The 20,080-nt window shown below is 37.9% G+C and overlaps 1 protein-coding gene across 1 annotated transcript in view; it reads left to right on the top strand.

Moving 5' to 3' along the window:
* LOC112053187 (neuropeptides capa receptor-like) overlaps positions 1-20,080 on the top strand; it is a 54,373-nt gene that overhangs the window by 18,710 nt on the left and 15,583 nt on the right. Inside the window, exons 2-5 of the mRNA XM_052888637.1 lie at positions 7,834-7,924; positions 12,032-12,231; positions 15,970-16,111; positions 18,894-18,997. Of these exons, the coding sequence (XP_052744597.1) occupies positions 7,834-7,924; positions 12,032-12,231; positions 15,970-16,111; positions 18,894-18,997 (537 nt within the window). The remainder of the gene's footprint in view (positions 1-7,833; positions 7,925-12,031; positions 12,232-15,969; positions 16,112-18,893; positions 18,998-20,080) is intronic.

Below are 20,080 nucleotides of genomic sequence, written 5' to 3' on the forward strand. Positions count from 1 at the left end.
TATTCGGCCTTTGGCCGGTTAGAATAAAGTTCGCGCGCGTTTTTTGCGCTTGGGTAAAATGCCCAGCCATAGCCACAGTCGAAAGCCCTATTTCAAACCCCTGGCCGTAGGCCGGTGTAAAATAAAGTTCGCGGCCGAAGGCCGCACGTTTTTTTCCTTGGGTAAAATGCCCAGCCATAGTCACAGACAGAAGCCCTATTACAAATCCCCTGCCGAAGGCCGGTGCAGAATAAAGTTCGTTCGCGTTGTTTGCGCTTGGGTAAAATGCCCAGCCATAGCCTCAGTCGAAAGTCCTATTACAAAACCCCGGCCGAAGTCCGGTCCGATCTTAATGAAACAATCATAGCAGAAATTCATCAGTATAATTTAGAATTCTTACCTTACCACCATATTCATATGATCTAGTCTCGTCTCCATCAGACTTTTATCTATTTCCGAAGCTAGAAAAAGCACTTATCGAGTTCAAAATTTTTATGAAAGTCGTCTATGGATTTTCTAAGAGTTTAAAGAAAAAAAATAGCTGGTATAGAAATGTTTCCTGGCCAACAAAATAAGTGTATTGAGCTCTAAACAAAGTTGAAAAATAAATTAACTAAAAAATTATAGCTTTGTAGTTTCCTGGTTTACTTAGGCTACGAACTTATGGAACGCGAAGATTTTGATCATACTCAGACCAATTGAAAATCAGGCACAATACCGTCTCTCGATCACGTAGTGCCCGGGTGCAATCATCACCCTAGCGCCCCCTAGTATCTATAGAACCCGCGCGGCGAGTGGCGCTTGGGCGCCCCTGAGATCGCGGCAACCGGGTGTAACGCACCCCATGCACTACAGGTAAAGACTCTAGCTCACGTAGCGCCCGGGTGCAATCATCACCGTAGCGCCCTCTATTACCTGTATATACCCGGGTTAAAATCAACGCACTCCCTGCACCATAGGTAAAGAAAGACGCCTCTATTAGAAATAAATTCGCGCACGTCGCGTTCATCTCTTCGCTTTGAATATAGACGATCGAAAAGAAATAATTTTTTTTTTTGACCTTGTCCCCCCCGGCGACAAGATTGATTTCGGCGCCCCCTAGGATTTGGCGCCTGGAGCGACCGCTCCGTTCGCCGTATGGACGGTCCGGCCCTGCACACACACAGAAGAAGTGATATGTGGGACTTACCACTGTAACCCTCTCCGTGGCCCCGCTCAGCGCATTTTGTCAGGCTCCAGGACCACATTTAAATCGCCGGTACCTCCTATGCTATAAGTGTTCGTGCCTCCTAGGTATCAGTGGCGAAGAGTCCATAGAGGCCGATGGCGGCTGGGTTACCTTTTAAAAATCCATACATACATATTCATTATTGTAATGTATATGTATGAATGTTTGAGAAACTGGAGTTTATATCATGCGGTATGAATTTCCTTTTCTTTGGAACGGCTTACCTTCCACTGGTAGGTACTTATTGTGGGTACAGAAGCTAATCGTAGAATTTTGACGTGGTAGCTTTGGAAGTTAGCAGGTTTCTAGGCTTCAGAATTCCAGATCTTTGTCCAAGTATTAAACGTGATTGTTTGATATTTAAGAATTATCCCTACAAATCGAGTTATTTTAACTATTTATAACTTCAAATAATTTGCCAATATACTAATATTATACAGCTGAAGAGTTCGTTTGTTTGTTTGTTAGCCCACTTCCATCTTAAATTGCATCATCACTTCCTTCGGGTGAGATTGTAGTCAAGGGCTATTTAAAAAAATATTGAACCGATTTCTCCTCGACAAACAGATGGAATTCCAGCATCATGTGGCGGAGTTTTCTTTCTTATAGCAAATATTTATATATTATACTATGTGTAACTTATATCGTCATCAACCCATATTCGGCTCACTGCTGAGCTCGAGTCTCCTCTCAGAATGAGAGGGGTTAGGCCAATAGTCCACCACGCTGGCCCAATGCGAATTGGCAGACTTCACACACGCAGAGAATTAAGATAATTCTCTGGTATGCAGGTTTCCTCACGATGTTTTCCTTCACCGATTGAGACACGTGATATTTAATTTCTTAAAATGCACACAACTGAAAAGTTGGAGGTGCATGCCCCGGACCGGATTCGAACCCACACCCTCCGGAATCGGAGGCAGAGGTCATATCCACTGGGCTATCACGGCTATTATATGTGTAATCAATATTATATTTAATAATGTACAAATTTAGTAATTATTCATTCATATTATATTTTTATATAAATATTCTTTTTCTTTTTTTTATTTATTATGTAGTTATAGTAAGTAAATATAATAATAATAGTATAGTAGGTAAATTTAAACTTGGGAATAAATTTGATTGTTGGTTTTAATACTGTAGGTACTTTAATGTTATATAATTCTTCTTTTTGTTCTTTTTTATATTTTTTAAACTAGTTATAAGTTTTAATTTGGTTTTGCTTTAAATATAGGTTTATGTTGCCTGTTTTCGTGGTGGCACTGAGAACTGGGTCCTAGCTGAAAATCAGCGCTGTATGTTCTTTGTTTATGGGGAGCATACTGCAATATGCTGAGCTAGGACCTTTTTCTAGGTTATGCCACATATCACAGGGTGTTTATTCTTAAATAATAGTGATGTGTGGCATAATGTAGTAATAAATATATTTTCTTTCTTTCTTTCTTTCTATTTAGTTTTAAAGAATAAAAAAAAATGAAACCGCGGAGCACAGCTTGTACACTATAGTAAACATTGGTTAATAAATAAAACAAGTATAATTTGTAAAAAGCCTTTGGTTTTTTCCGGTTAAAAATATCTAAGAAGTGAACTATTTTCTCTCTGCTGCAGTTTTAAAAACATTTTCCTTTCATTTCCTCGAGGAATCTCAGCGGAGCGTCGGAACGCAGGGGCGGTAAATAAAATATTATTTCAAAGAAAAATTTTTAAAAGTGATCGCGTAGTAAGTACCTACCTCCTACCAAGCATCGCATTATAGTCTGGCAAATTCGTTGATAACAATCCCATGATATGCGGGCGACAAGGGGAAAAACTTCCCGGGTGTGAAATCGTGCGTGCGGGGAAGTGACGTGCATCAGTCGTGGGTTTTTCATTCATCGCTACACGCCCCCCGGACCGCGTGCAACATCGGGAGTGTTACGAACAAAGTTGCCAAGCTATAGCCCTTAATGGCTCCACGGAAGATCAGCGCGGTATCCTTACGGACACTGCAATATGCTGAGTGGAGACCCTTTTAGGATCACATCATGCAAGTTGCAATGTATTTAATTTATTGTTTTTTTTTTCTCTCTTTTCTTTGTATGATGTGTATTCTGAATAAACTTTTCTTTCTTTCTTTCTTTCTATAGTACCTACCTACGGTGCCAGATTAAGGTAACCTAAAGCCCTAAGCTTTACCCTGTGGGCCCCCTATCCTTAGGTAACCTACAAAGAATTAATGAAAAAATATGTACGTACCTTCCTTATAGACCAGGCGCTGTGAGGTATTGAGTGTACATAATTCGAGAACCGCATTCTGTTTTCAGTTTTGAACACAGAAAAGCATGCAGATTACGATTCTGCATGTTGCAAGGAGGTTTGTATAGGTATACGGGATGATTTATGTAATTGCTTAACTATCTAAGTATACCTATATATTGAGGAAATCTATCTTTGAAGAAATGTTGGTCTGATAAAAAAATAAGATTATTGTTATTCGTTCTTTAGGATTGACCTACATTATTTACAAGTACAAAAAAAAACACTCAATAAATATTTAAATACATATTTTTAAAATAAAAACGAGCTTTAATATACCGTTCGCTCTTAGCGATAAGACCGTCTTTGCGCATTTTACTTTAGTTTTCTATTTTATTTTGTTATTTTATATCCTGTCTTAGTCCCATCGATTTAAGTTCAGAGTTAATCAAAAGTAATAAATATTTTTTATTTTTCTGTTTTAATATTGTAGAATTCTCAATCGTCTTTTAAAAATTATATTTTATTTTTAGGTTATTTATTATTGAGATATTTTGTTTGTGGTGTTGTAGGGGGTACTCTATGTATCTATTGAACCGATTTTGAAAATTCTTTCACCACTATACGCTACGTTATTTGTGAGTATCATAGGCTATATTTTATCCCCGTATTCTCTCGGGAACGGGAATCACGCGAGTATAACCGCGGTACGTCGTCTAGTATACACTATTCTTTTAATTGTTTATTGTTACCATTAAACAATATAGGAATGAGAGAATAAAACTCTCTAGTACGGCACATTAAATGTTTATTTAAATAACAATACGTTTGCCTTTTATATACTACCACAGTATAACCAGTAGTTGAACTTCATACTAAAGGTCGAAACGCGAGCTATACCTACGCACCTCGTACGTGGGGTGATCGTGGGGTGAAGACCGTTGCGACAGTGTATTGGATTTTTTAATTATGACCACTTGGAAAAATGTTATTATTTTATAAAGTTTGATTAATATTTTGTATTCTAAAGGCATAATTAAAAATATATATATATATAAATAAATGCTTAAATGATAAAATTGTGTAAATAGGTAAATGACGTAAACGGTAATAAATATTAAATAATTATTTATTAACTTCTTCATTTATGTTGTTTTCTTTGATTATTGTGTAATACATAGATTTAAATCTTATGACATGTATGTTTTGTATACCTGTATTTTAATGTAATAAAGAAGTTAAGTAAAGAAGTTGTTTGAATTTAACAACATTATTGTGTTGCTCATACTTTAATGTATTTGAATAAAAAGAGTAAAGAGCCAGCTGTTATTAATATACCTATCAAGATTTTTTTATTAAACTACTAGCGAACCCGGTCAATCTCAATTTGTTTTTTGTAGTTTCTTCCCTACATGCCAAGTCAGGATCAATTTTTTATCGTCTATTCTATAGTGTGGGGGTATCGTTATATTTACATTTATATATTTACAATCACATAACTAAATGGAAACACAAAGTTGGCAAATGTAATTAAAATGCTGGAGGCGGGCAGCCCTATCACATGTTTACAGAGCGCGCGGCTGTAGGTATTTATTTCAAAAATACGGCCGAGTTATTATACTGCTTGTTATATCTACTGTGATACTACGTTTATGTACCCACCCAGTTTATGGTCGACCTTATCTGAGACGCAATAGTTAAAACTTATTCAGAACTACATCAATTTTATTATTTTCACATTTATTCCATGAATTGTTACAAACTTTTAGATTTGTTTTTCTTACACAATAGTGTGTGTCTCAAAAATACATAAAATCAAATCAGAGATAGATACTATTTATATGTAAAAGGTGTTATTTGTTAAAGTTTCGTTTTGATTACTGACACTTAACTTCGTAACAAGTACTTACTGTTCAGGCTGTTAAGATATTTTTGTTGAAAAGTATATTTTTATTTTATACGTGGAAATCTAAAAATATACTTTTCATCCTTTAATACTTTTGAGAGAATGGCCCAAAGACTTATTTTGGGCCATTTTATCTTAAACTAGCTGACGCCGCGCGGTTTCACCCGCGTGGTTCCCGTTCTCGTAGGATTACGGGGATAATATATAGCCTATAGCCTTCCTCGATAAACACTGAAATATTTTTTCAAATCGGACCAGTTGTTCCTGAGATTAGCGCGTTCATCAAACAAACAAACTCTTCAGCTTTCACATTACGTTATAAGAGACCTTTGAAACAATATTTAGATTACCTACCAATAAACGTTACATTACAGTAAAAATTTAATTAATTGCAAAACTAGCTACGATTTAGTTTGAAACGCCAAAACAATACTTGAATTTGAAGAAAGAATATTTCTTTCTTTCTGAGTTCATCAAGTATTTATCGTAATGATCTGTCAACTTTTTTCTTACAAACTTTAATGTCTTAAGTTTTAAATTAAGAATTTAAGAACCAAGACACGGAACCAAAAAGCCTAAACTTTGTCTTTTTATCATAAATAATTAATTTAAAGCAAGTTAATCTATATCTACTACTTAATATTTTTTTTAATGAAATTTTACCAAATTCTTTTACCAATAGATTAAAGCCTTAATAGCTCAACGGTAAGAGCGGTCGGACTCATCACCGAGAGGTGGTGGTTTGTTCCCCGCCCCGTTGGTCTATTGTCATACCCACTCCTAATACAGTCTTTCCCGACTAGTTGAAGAGGAATGGGAACACTGGTCATATTTCAAAGATATAGGTATGGTAAATCTATATAAAAAATTAATTGCTGTTCGTTAGTGTCGCGAGAACGGCTGAACGGATTTATCTTGTCTTGATCTTGAAATGTTCGTAGAATAATGGATAGAGACAGGCGTTACTTTGCGGAAGTCCATCATGATTATTAATGATTTATTTATTTTGCTATCCTCCGCGAAAAGTCGACGAACCCATGCGATGTTGACTCTACAACGTGCAATTGCACGTTGTAGATCATCATCTCCTGAGGATGTTCCGGTTTCGGGATGAAACGTACGTAGAGAGTATTTTGTTGGACCTGGGTGACGTTGTCGCATGGGTTCGTCGACTTTTCGCGGATGATAGCTAAATAAATAAATCATTAGGTATATTATCATGTTCGTAGAAGTTAAGGAAAGTTTAAAAGGTGAGAAAAATTATAATGATTGTCGGGAAAACCTTAAAAACGACCCTATTTCCCATACAAACGTTCAAGAGTCAAGGGGTAGGGTAGGGGTAGGTTAGGGGTAGTGTAGGAGTAGAGTAGTGTAGAGTAGGGATAGGGAAGAAGTACACATAAGTCAAAGCGAAGCTTGACCGGGTCCGCTGGTTCTTCTTATAAAAAAAAACCGGAACTACGCGGGTGACGCCGGTGGACGTCGGCTTGTATACGATGAATATTAAAACCATTCCGAAAAGCCAATTTTCCGATTCTAATCAATCTCACCGTCGAAAATTGGATACGAACGGACCCAAATCTAATAAAATTGATATGAGTCGAGCAATGCCGAATGTGAACCCTAAACCATATCGAATGGATCCAAATAAATAAATCTTGCCTATATCCCCGGTAAATAAACAGAATTAATTTTAACCTTTAACCCAACATAAGCTTTTATGGTTCCATATTGAAACAAGGAAGAGATATATTTTACACGTGTCAATATCTGCGATTCTTTATTAATTGTCAGCTTTTTAACCGACTTCAAATAATATTTTTAACATGAAAATGGAACCGACTTCAAAAACGTACCTTTTTCAGTTATTTTGATTCTAACACAAAATTACTAAACCGATTTTCATGAAAATGATAAGGGACCAATCTGTAAGTAGGTACACTCTTTTAAACAAAAAAGAATTTTCAAAATTGGTTAATAGATTACGATGTTATGAGGTAACAAACATTAAAAAAAATAAACATACGTGACGAATTAAAAATGAGGAGGTTCTCAATTCGTCGGAATCTTTTTTTAATTAACTAGCTAGCCCCTTAACCAAGTGGCACGTCGATTCTCTTTCTACGATCGCAAACGCTTCGAAAACTAGTAAAATGTATAGGTGATAGTTTAAGGAGCATAAACCCATCACACTGACGACATCAAGCGAGTCGCAGGGATTCGCTGGATACATACAGGCTCAGTATCCTGATGTTTGGAAGTCCCTACAAAAGGTTGTCTTGCAGTGAACGTCCATCGGCTGATATGATGATGATAGTAGATGTTGAGTTGAAACAGGTGCTTTGCCTAAGTTCATTATGTAAATTGAACAGCTCCGAAAACGAAGCAATCTCAGGAGATATTAACGCTACAATTGTGGGACAAAATGTCAAGTACTCGTGGGTATTTAAATACTAAACTGTACCTATCTTAATTGTTTCAGGCCTGCCAAATGACCTAGCTGTGTACTGGCATCAGTACCCCTACAGTTTGGGGCTCGTTTTCTGCAAGCTACGGGCTTTTATATCTGAAGCGTAAGTAAATAGACGATTACATTAATTTCTGTATTTACAAAATTTGTCTGGGCTATTTTCTTTCATCACTTTTTTACTTTCGTACTGTAAGATCTAACTGCCTCGTTGGTCCAGTGGTTAAATCATGAGGTCCTGGGTTCAAATGCGGGATCAGGTTATGGAAAACCTACTGAGCTCTTAATTTTTTAAAGAAATTTTTAGTTTAATTATTATAGTGGAGTTGAAGTCGTTTTACATTCCCATGCCTTAGGAGAACACGTTAAGCCATCAGTTCCGGTCATTATCATTAGCACCATAAGCCCACCAACCCGAATTCAAATAGCGTGGTGGTTCTCAACTCTCAAGGAATGAGGCCTGACCCTGTGTCAGGCCTCCTTCCTTGAATTCCAGGCAGTTGAATTGGCTGATAATGATGATGATGACTGTAAGACATAGGTTAGGTTTTTATTCCGATGTCTCTCATGACCCTAAAAAGACCAGCATACAACTTTTCAGTCATGTGCCTTTTTAAAAGTTAAATAAGTATCACGTGTCTTACGGTGAAGGAAAAATATCGTGAAGAAACCTGAATTATCTGAAAATTCTCAGGTATCCTGAGATTTTTTAATTTAATTACAAAAAAAATTAAATTGAAATAGGAAAAAATTGTTAATTCTCTAGGTGTGTGAAGTCTGCCAAACCGAATTGGGACTATTGGCCTAAACTCCTCATTCTGAGAGACTCGTGCTCGGCAGTGAGCCGAATATTTTTTTTTTTATTGTTTATAAGTTAGCCCTTGACTACAATCTCATCTGATGGTAAGTGATGATGTAGTCTTAGATGGAAGCAGGCTAACTTGTGAGGAGGAAGATGAAAATCCACACCCCTTTCGGTTGATAATGATGATCTATGGCTATCAAAACAAAACTTTAAACTGCATTTAGCACTATTTTTTGTAAAGTGAACGAATATAACAAACCGGAAATGCCTGGCTATAAGTTTGATAGTCACATAAATTACGTTTACGAGGACCTTAGAATAATTTTGTTGGAATTTAATAGGGTAAAAGACCCTTGAAATTTTATTCAAGGGTTTCTAAACATATGTGGCTTTAACGGATAAATTTTGCGTAGTATAAATGAACAAAGTATAAGCCGATCGACGTCCACTGCAGGACATAGGTCTTTTGTAGGGACTTCCAAACATCACGATATTGAGCCGCCTGCATCTGGCGAATCCCTGCGACTCGCTTGATGTCGTCAGTCCACCTGGTGGGGGGTCGACCAACACTGCGCTTACTAGTGGGGTCGCCATTGCAGCACTTTGGGACCCCAACGTCCATCGGCTCTTCGAAGTATGTGCCCCGCCCATTGCCACTTCAGCTTCGCAACTCGTTGAGCTATGTCGGTGAATTTGGTTCTTCTGCGGATCTCCTCATTTCTGATTCGATCACGCAGAGATATTCCTAACATAGCTCGTCCCATCGCCCGCTGTGTGACTCTGAGCCTTCTTATGAGGGCCATAGTTAGCGACCAAGTCTCGGAACCATAGGTTATCACTGGCAACACGCCCTTGCTCAAACTTAAATATTTAAAAAGAAATAAAAGCACTTAGTACTGTACAAAGTGGTCATTTCGACCAAGAATAACGAAAGCATCCCTTACATACATAAGAATAACACTTTTGGGTCGTGAATGTTCGGTAAAACGTAGGAAAGTGTAAAATTTTACGGAGGTTGTTATTTGAGCTATGCCTCTTTGCATCTTGTTTGACAATGGTTCCATTTTGTCTTCCGAATACTTCCCGTTTTTATATTTATATATATAATAAAAATAAACCTTGGCTGAGTTTGTTGTGGGCTCTTCTCGGACCAAGGCGCGTTCGGAGCCCTCGTAACTTTAATTTTAAGTATTCGAATTATTATTATCATCACAATTATCTTAAGTTTAATTTTATTACCTGACGTTTCGAAAGAGCCTGTAAACTAAGCCTATTTGAAATAAATGAATATTGACTTTGACTTTGACTTTATTTATTTTGCTATTATTTGCAATTGCTATCCCCTCTCATTCTGAGAGGAGACTCGAGCTTAGCAGTGAGAATATGGGTTGAAATGATATGGATACGTTTCATCCAGGAAAATAGAACATACTAATATAAAAATACCCATACATAAATAATTAGGGTCAGAACGGTCTTTAAACCTGGTAATGATCTGTCAATCACTTTTAATAAAGGCATCTTGTAAATAATGGACTACGCATCTCGCGAGATTGAAGCAATTTATTTTGATTTATAACAGCACAATAGCTTTTCATGTATAGTAAAAAACGGGACAGAATTGAGGACAATTTGCTCATTATCGGTACGAACGAAGTGAATAACTTCATCATCATCATCATCATCATCATCATCATCATATCAGCCGATGGACGTTCACTGCAGGACATAGGACTTTTGTAGGGACTTCCAAACATCACGATACTGAGCCACCTGCATCCAGCGAATCCCTGCGACTCGCTTGATGTCCACCTGGTGGGTAGTCGACTTTTTTTAGAATTAAATGGATATTTACGAACGCATCTTTTTTTCTGCTATAAAGTATTACCAATTTGATACTTCATAAAATTACGATCTTAGAGGATTCTTACGTAACGAAAACATTGCGCAGAATATTGGAAATATTCTGAAAAGTTAACGACCATTGTGATTGATAACGATTGGTTTTGTTACTCAATCACGACTCATCGACATAACGGATATGATTGAAATTTTGCGCATATATAGAAAGTGACAGACAGAGAGAATGAGAAGAGATATACTTTTTAATTTATTTGTTTTTGTTTCTTTCTTTTGTATAGCACATGGCCGTGATAGCCTAGAGGATATGACCTCTGCCTCTGATTCTGGAGGGTGTAGTTTCGAATCCAGTCCGGGGCATGCACCTCCAATACTTGTTCCTATTTTCTGTGCTCCAACTTTAATATCACGTGTCTCAAACGGTGAAGGAAAACATCGTGAGGAAACCAGCACACCAGAGAATTTTCTCAATTCTCTGCGTGTGTGAAGTCTGCCAATCCGCATTGGGCCAGCGTGATGGACTATTTTCCTAACCCCTATCATATACTGAGAGGGGGGGACTCGAGCTTACCTGTATGGGTTGGTAATGAAGACATGGGCTATAGAGGTACTTTTTCCCGAATAAATAGAATAAGCATACTTAATATTATAAATGCGAAAGTCTGTCTGTTACCTTTTCACAGCCACACCGCTTAACTGATTTGGATGAAATTTGGTATAGATATAAATTGGACCTTGAAGCAGAACATAGGCTACTTTTTATCCCGGATAAATCCAAGGTTCCGCGGGATTTGTAAAAAGTACAATTTCACGCGAAGTCGCGAGCATTCACTAGTTATATAGAAATGGAATCTACGACAAGGGCGCGCAGCTAGCAATTTATTTTTAATTAAGTAATATTAATATCGCTCATTTAACGAAGCTTAACAATAAACTACTTGTTAGAATATGAAGAACATATTGCTTATTCTCAGAAACCCTTAATTACTATTAATGTGGAACTAATTTAACATTAATTTTATTATAGACTAGGACGCCAGTAGTTTGCATGTGAAATTCTTTTTTTTTCTTTACAAGTTAGCCCTTGACGACAATCTCATCTGATGGTAAGTGATGATGCAATCTAAGATGGAAGCGGGCTATCTTATTAGGATGGGGATGAAAATCCACACCCCTTTTCGGTTTCCACACGACATCATACCGGAACGCTAAATTGCTTGGCGGTACGTCTTTATCAGGGTGGTAAATAACTACGGCTGAAGCCTTCCACCACCAGGGATCGAACCCAAGACTTCCGTTTTGTAAATCCATCGCGCATACCATTGCGCCACGGAGGCCGTCAAAATTCAGTTATACGGTGGGATAACTTTAAACTCTGGCTCTGTTGGCTTTGGCTCTAGAGTTTTTGGTTCATAATTTCCATTTCACTAACTGTTCTGCCCTCTTATCCACGTCTAGCTTTAGTGACGGAGCCTACGGCAATAACACAATTAGAAAAAAATATATAAGTTCGTAGTGCATCTTTATAAGTTTTGTTTCTTTTTGCAGTGCAACCTACGTGTCAGTTCTGACAATATCGGCGTTCTCCTTGGAGCGGTACCTGGCGATATGTCACCCCCTGCACCTGTACGCGATGGCGGGCCTCACTCGGGCCTCGCGCATCATTGTGGTGCTGTGGCTCGTGGCATTCCTCAGCGCGTCGCCCTTCGCTCTCTATAGTGACATCAGCTATCGGGACTACCCACCGAGTAAGTCACCCCCTGTGTCTGTACGCGATGGCGGGCCTCACGCGGGCCTAGCGCACGTCGTGGTATCTCGTGGCGTTCCTTAGAGCGTTGTCCTTCGCCCTCTACAGTGATATCACCCCCATCATCATCGGGACTACCTACCTAATTAATAAGTGATGTTGTGGCCTTCACCTGTGCGCGATGGCGGGCCTCATTCGTCATGGTGGTACTGTAGCTAGTGGCATTCCTCAGCGCATCGCCCTTCACCCTCTACAATGACATAAGCTATCGGGACTACCCACCGAGTAAGTCACCCCCGTACACGATAGCGGGCCTCACGCGTCATCGTGGTGATGTGGCTTGTGGCATTCAACAGCGCGTCGCCCTTCGCTCTCTACAGTGACATCAGCTATCGGGACTACCCACCGAGTAAGTCACCCCCTGTGTCTGTACGCGATGGCGGGCCTCACGCGGGCCTAGCGCACGTCGTGGTATCTCGTGGCGTTCCTTAGAGCGTTGTCCTTCGCCCTCTACAGTGATATCACCCCCATCATCATGGGGACTACCTACCTAATTAATAAGTGATGTTGTGGCCTTCACCTGTGCGCGATGGCGGGCCTCATTCGTCATGGTGGTACTGTAGCTAGTGGCGTTCCTCAGCGCATCGCCCTTCACCCTCTACAATGACATAAGCTATCGGGACTACCCACCGAGTAAGTCACCCCCGTACACGATAGCGGGCCTAACGCGTCATCGTGGTGATGTGGCTCGTGGCATTCAACAGCGCGTCGCCCTTCGCTCTCTACAGTGACATCAGCTATCGGGACTACCCACCGAGTAAGTCACCCCCTGTGTACGTACGCGATGGCGGGCCTCACGCGGGCCTAGCGCACGTCGTGGTATCTCGTGGCGTTCCTTAGAGCGTTGTCCTTCGCCCTCTACAGTGATATCACCCCCATCATCATCGGGACTACCTACCTAATTAATAAGTGATGTTGTGGCCTTCACCTGTGCGTGATGGCGGGCCTCATTCGTCATGGTGGTACTGTAGCTAGTAGCGTTCCTCAGCGCATCGCCCTTCACCCTCTACAATGACATAAGCTATCGGGACTACCCACCGAGTAAGTCACCCCCGTACACGATAGCGGGCCTCACGCGTCATCGTGGTGATGTGGCTTGTGGCATTCAACAGCGCGTCGCCCTTCGCTCTCTACAGTGACATCAGCAATCGGGATTAACTACCGAGTAAGTCATCCCCTGTGTCTATACGCGATGGCAGGCCTCAGGCGACATTGTGATGCTGTGGCTCGATGCGTTTCTCAGCGCGTCGCCCTTCGCTCTTTACAGTGACATCAGCTATCGGGACTACCCACCGAGTAAGTCACCTCCTGTGTCTGTACGCGATGGCGGGCCTCCCGCATCGTTGTGGTGCTGTGGCTCGTTGCTTTTCTCGCTCTTCACCGTCTACAGTGATATCAGTTATTGTGACTATACCATACGGATTAAAAAATTGTATCCCGACTACTGCAAAAAAAAGAAAAAAATATTAATCGTTTACAATCGATTTTTGAAATCGGCTAAATTATACCTTCCCTACCTTAGCATAGAGTAGCTGCTCGATTGACTCCTTATTCATCAAATCGGATAAAAAGGGGTTTACGGAAAAACATTCGTAAATACAAACATACTCGTAAACACAGACTACTATAAATACGTAGAAATCATAACCCTTTCATTTGGTTTCGCCGCAGTTGGGAAAACAAAAATGTTAGAAAGGATTTTCTTTTCACTACCTTTATACACATAAAAGCACGCCGTAAAACGTATTTCTAGGTACGCGTGAGTGTTATTGTAATGGAAGACCTTTGCCAGAGGCTGTCTGCTAACTTGTCTAGGTACCTACAGATTATTCAATCAATAACCTTAAAAATATATAGGGCAAATTATTAAAAAAAAAAATAATCATATACAAAGCTAAATCATTTATTTTCTCGTTCTCCATTAGGCAGACAACAACTCTAATTAATCTAATTTGCAAACTTTATAAAAATCCTAAATATTTAGTAACGCTGAAAATTTAATCTAAGCCTCTATCGGCTATAAAACAAGGCATTTCTAGCTGCGACTGTCAGTAAGAACAAACCATTACAAGGGTAAGCGCTGTTGATTTGCATTTATGGCGTGCACGCCATGTTGGTAGAAACAAAAAAGTATACTTACTTCTAAAACCACTTTCATTCCATTACATCACGATTCTGTTAAAATAAACAAAGGGCCCCAACTCCTTGAAAGCTAATGGACTAACCACTCCCAACAGAACCTAAACAATCCATTGAAACGTTAATTAAACTGAAACAGGCCTTTGAAGACACAAAGGAGTTTACTAGAATATCCATTTGTTAAAACATTGACCTCTTAAACACAGGGCACATTAAAAAGACGCACAATCATGTAGAAAACTTCACTTAAAAACCTTGGCCAGTTCTATAATTATGGTAAAAAAAAAATACCTAAAGGCCTTTAAATAAAGTCCAATATTCAATAAAATCCCAAATACAACCTTAAGGATTGAGTTTAAGGTTGAATTTGCAAATGCAACTACTTGAATTGAGTGCCATGAAGTTGTGTTTGGCACTCATTATGTGGGGACGTTTTTTAGTCGCTGATTGTGCATCGACTTTTTAATAGATCGATGGTTAAAACATTGTTTTTAAAGAATATTACACAACTAGCGGACGCCCGTGACTTTCAGTTTTTCACAAAACCAGCGGGATCTATAAATTTTTCCGGCATTAAAAGTAGCCTATTGTGTTAATCCAGCCTAAGTTAATCTAGCTTATATGGTTAAATCTATATTATTCAAAACTCCCGGAAAACTTTCCAGGTAAAACTACCAAATGATTGGACTATTAGTTTACAAGCACTTTTGCAACGTTGACTTGTAAAGACTTGTATTGTGAACGAACAACCGTAGAGACATTGAGGTTAAATGAAACAACCACTAAAACCAACCAAAAACCTTAACGACTCAATGAAATATTAATTAAACTGAGACAGGCCTTTGAAAACACAAAGAAGCTTACTTAAATGTCTATTTGTTAAAACATACTTTGAATTTGTACAAAACAACGTAACCTAAGCTTGCCTGAACCATTGTGGAACTAACTGAAAAAGGACTTATGTACGATGCACTGTTTGAAATTGTTCTAAAAGCTTCTTAACTAACAAAGCATTTCCTAACTACAATTGCGGAGTGGAGGTTTTACTACAACCATTTTGACTAAAACATTTAGGTATAAACCGCAGAGCATTGTCAGAAACATAGACGAACGGAGAAATTAACTAACTCTACAGTATTTTTATATACAGGGTGTCGCGGAGTGTTTCTCTTGACTTCAAGGTGTTGACAAGTCCACTTATAGGAGCCGGACTGCGTGACTATTTTTTTTTAACTAAAAAAAAAAAGTTTTTATATTTTCATAAAAAGTAATTCAAATAATTCCGACTATCCATATAACACACGCCTTTATCTCTCCTTGCATTTTAAAATACGTAATCGCAGCGGTAAAACTGTCTTTATCGAGTTAAATAAAGTACTTCATGATATTTATCAATGAATAAGTTTGGCTAGGTCATTACATATTGTATCCCTACCATAAATTTAATTTTAAGTTTTTAACAAATTATTATCACTATTATCTTATAAATTACCTGACGTTTCGAAAGTATAAAAAGTGACTTATTTATGTTATTTCATAGATTCTGGGAACGTCTCCCTGGACTCTGCATTCTGCACGCTGACGGCGTCGTCTCCTCTCCTGGAGATCAGCAGCATCTTCTTCTTCTTTGTACCGGCCATTCTCATTCTTTGCTTGTACATCACTATGGGCGTACACATAAGGTAAAACAAACTTCATTTTATACTTATAATATACAATAATAATATACTGACATAGCTCAACGAGTTGCGAAGCTGAAGTGGCAATGGGCGGGGCACATAGTTCGAAGAGCCGATGGACGTTGGGGTCCCAAAGTGCTGGAATGGCGACCCCGCACTAGTAAGCGCAGTGTTGGCCGACCCCCCACCAGTGGACTGACGACATCAAGCGAGTCGCAGGGATTCGCTGGATGCAGGTGGCTCAGTATCGTGATGTTTGGAAGTCCCTACAAAAGGCCTATGTCCTGCAGTGGACGTCCATCAGCTGATATGATGAATAATAATATACATGAGGTTGTATTGGAGAAGGGGTTTCGTCATGAAAGACGAGATTCGAACCATCCGACCGAATTAGCATTCCGGTACGATGTCGTGTAGAAACCGAAAGGGATGTGGTTTTTCATCTTCCTACTAACAAGTTAGCCCGCTTCCATCTTAGATAAGAATTTAAAAAAAAAGAAAAATATTGGAATTTTTAATAACGCCTATTAAGAAAATTATAATTGAGAATTTGAGCCGCACCATGTAATTTAATAACTGTACATTATCAAATTCTGGCAATAAATGAATTGAATTTGAATAAGCTCGTTTCCATCTTAGATCTCAGTTAACATCATAAGAGATCGCATTCAAGGACTAACTGGTCATTGAATAAATAAACAGAAGGCGTGGGACTTTATTTATTGGCTATTTTTATTTATATATACCTACATCTCAGACCAATCATAGAAGGATCAGTAACGCACCCAAATTCACAATCAAAATTGTGTGTTATTTTTTTAAGGGAACGAGGTAAACTCACACATCTATAATATTAAACACCAATAAATACACACTACTATAAGTTATAAATTGACACACTTGTAATTTTAACACAATGAAACATCAATTCTATAGATGCAGTTTGTATGAATGCGTTAGATCATGATCATATATTTTTGACAGATGGGTAACCAATAGCAAGGCAGGTCCTATAAAAGGCAATTCGTCTGAGACCTACTCGTACATAGAAATTTAAAAAAATATTATGGACCATGATGGATTATTTAGGGTTTTTGGACATCGGTTGTTTTTATGGCAAAATTTTTAGTTTTTTTTTGTATTTTGCTGAATCCGCAGGTCGTAGTCAGAATCCAGCGTCACTTAAATTATATAGGTACATCGACCCTTCGAGTTAAAGAATTGTAACGACATGGAATCATGTATTCAGATAGAGACAGGTAAAGTTTGTGTTCTCAGGGGTCAAAGGACTTGTAATCCTATGAGACAGACCCTTTCAAAGTTTCCTTTTGCGAATATTTTTACTTTCTATTTTATTGTATAACAAGTTTCCGTATGTACCTACCTATATACTTAGTAATAAATAATGTAGGTTTTCTTCATTCTTTACAAGTTAGCCCTTGACTACAATCTAACTTGATGGTAAGTGATGATGCAATCTAAGATGAAAGCGGGCTAACTTGTTAGTAGAAAGATGAAAATGCATACCCCTTTCGGTTTCTACACGACATCGTATCGGAACGCTAAATCGCTTGATACTTTTTTGTCGATAGGGTGGTAACTAGCCACGGCCGTAGCCTCCCACCAACCATAAAGAAGGTAGAAGGAATCATAGAATACCTACATACTCTTATGTAGGTGTATTATTATTTTTGTAATAAAGAATCAGCCAATATAACATAGCCATTTATTGCATATTATAATTATTATTTTGTACCATCTTACTCCAAATTAAGCAAAACATTAATTGTGCTAAAAATAAGTACCTACTTACAACATTTTACACTGTTTTTTTAGCAGACAAAGTCGCGATCATTTGATTAATTAATAGTAATATTATAAAGAAGAAATATTTTATCATACGTTTGTTTGAATTGAATAAGCTCTGAAACTACTGAACCAATTTAAAAAATTCTTTCACCATTATAATCCTACATTAACCCTGATGCACATAGGCTATATTTTATCCCCGTATCCCAACAGGAACGGGAATTAGGCGGGTGAAACCGCGGGGCGTCTGCTAGGTGCTACAACTCCCGGAAGTTATTTAAAAATGATCGTCCATCATATTACAATGACATCAATTTGTTAGGTACATTGTTTATATTATGGACCAAGAGTGATTAATTATATTTATTAACGTTATTCATATTGTCCCGGACAAAATGAATAATGATAAATTTTAAATAGAATCAGTCCGCGAGCATTACTTCGCTAATGTCCATCAATACTAATATTAAAATTGCAAAAGTAAGTCTTTCTGTCTGCTACCTTTTTACGACTAAACCACTAAACCGATTTGGATGAAATTTGGTATTGAGATAAATTAGACATTGGAGTAGAACATAGGCTACTTTGTTGTTTATTTAAACTTCTTATTGCACACAATGTAGTACTAAACAAAAAATTAAAACAATACAACACATAAAAGAGAAATTTAAAATTACGAACCGCACGCAAAGGCAGCCTTATCGCTAAAACGATTTCTCTAAAGCGATAGTGGTAAGGTGTCCAGACAAGCATTAGTATACGAGATACTATTAGAAAGCGCGTTGGCTGAAAGAAATTGACGAAACGAATGAAAAAAAAAAGAAAAAAAAAAACAAAGGACATAGATAAAGCGCATATTTCTTATAACCTTGGTTCATACACACTATAACGCGCTTGATCAGTAATTTTACCACATTTAAAGTCGAACGGACTTCCCACAGTACATTGCCTAATGAGCATACATTTTTTTTACCAGGTCTACCCGAGTGAGCGCGAAGACCAAAATCGGCTTGTTCAAAGACCATGTCCACGGAGAATCGCGCCAGGCAAAGTCGAGGAAAGCTGTTATTCGCATGCTGAGTAAGTTCCTCCACTATATTATACGATTTCAAAGTTTCGACCGAGTTACGAGTTATTGAGAGTGACATTTTGGGACCGAGCAGTAAGTAAAACTAAAAAATAAAACGGGAGTCTGTGATAACCAGAAATTTATCGTTTTGTAAAAGCTTAAAAACAGTAGGTGCCGTGGGTCAGGGAAAGGGAGGGTTTCATAGTTTATGAAACCCTCCCTTTCCCTTTTATATGCAAAAAATACGTTTTAAACTTGGATGAGGGTCTCCTCATCCAAGTTTAAAACGTATCTTTTTTATAATTTCCTCGACATAATATGGGAAATAATTTCCGCAGTAGCCACTTAGCTTTGTGGCAACCTTTTGAAAACTACTTTTAAAGATCAAATTTTAAGTGTTTTTAACAAAGGAACATGAATTAACATACTTTCAGCGTTTAAAAAATGAGAAATATCTGCCCATCACAGACCACACACAAGGAGATAATCGAATGCTACCGACAGTTCTTTTTAGACAACAACTTCACCATAGTGTCTCTAGATACCATTCTTGTGTAAGTTGGACTAAGAAAATATATTGAGGTAACAAAATACATATTTTATTATTGTTTAGTGTCACTAACGGGTACAATTATTGAAGAACTTTCGTGTACTTATATACCCCCAAGTGACGGTTCCGTAACTTTTGTAAAACTTAAAGAAATTGTAAATGTAATAACTCCTATGAGTATTTTTATTTAAGTGGAGTAAATATCTGTTATATTTACTCGTACATAGATTTTTAAAGTGTTTTATTATTATCATTATTATAAAAAGTATAAATAAGTACAAATAGTTGCAGTTAATAGTTGCAAACGTTCAATTACATAAAACAAAATTGATATCCAGACAATATTGTCTAATATTTTTTATTTTCTTTTATATCTACAAGTTTATTTCAATGTCAAGTCAATGTTCAAGTCTTCCTTCCGAAATCGCGTAAAAATCAAGAGTTTTTAGATCAATATTTGTACAATTTAGGTACATGTGAAATCACTAGCGCCAGCTAGCGTTTTTCTATTCTGTGTAAAATAATATACTCCTATCTCGTACAA

Source organism: Bicyclus anynana, chromosome 23, assembly GCF_947172395.1.
Source record: "Bicyclus anynana chromosome 23, ilBicAnyn1.1, whole genome shotgun sequence".
Taxonomy (NCBI): domain Eukaryota; kingdom Metazoa; phylum Arthropoda; class Insecta; order Lepidoptera; family Nymphalidae; genus Bicyclus; species Bicyclus anynana.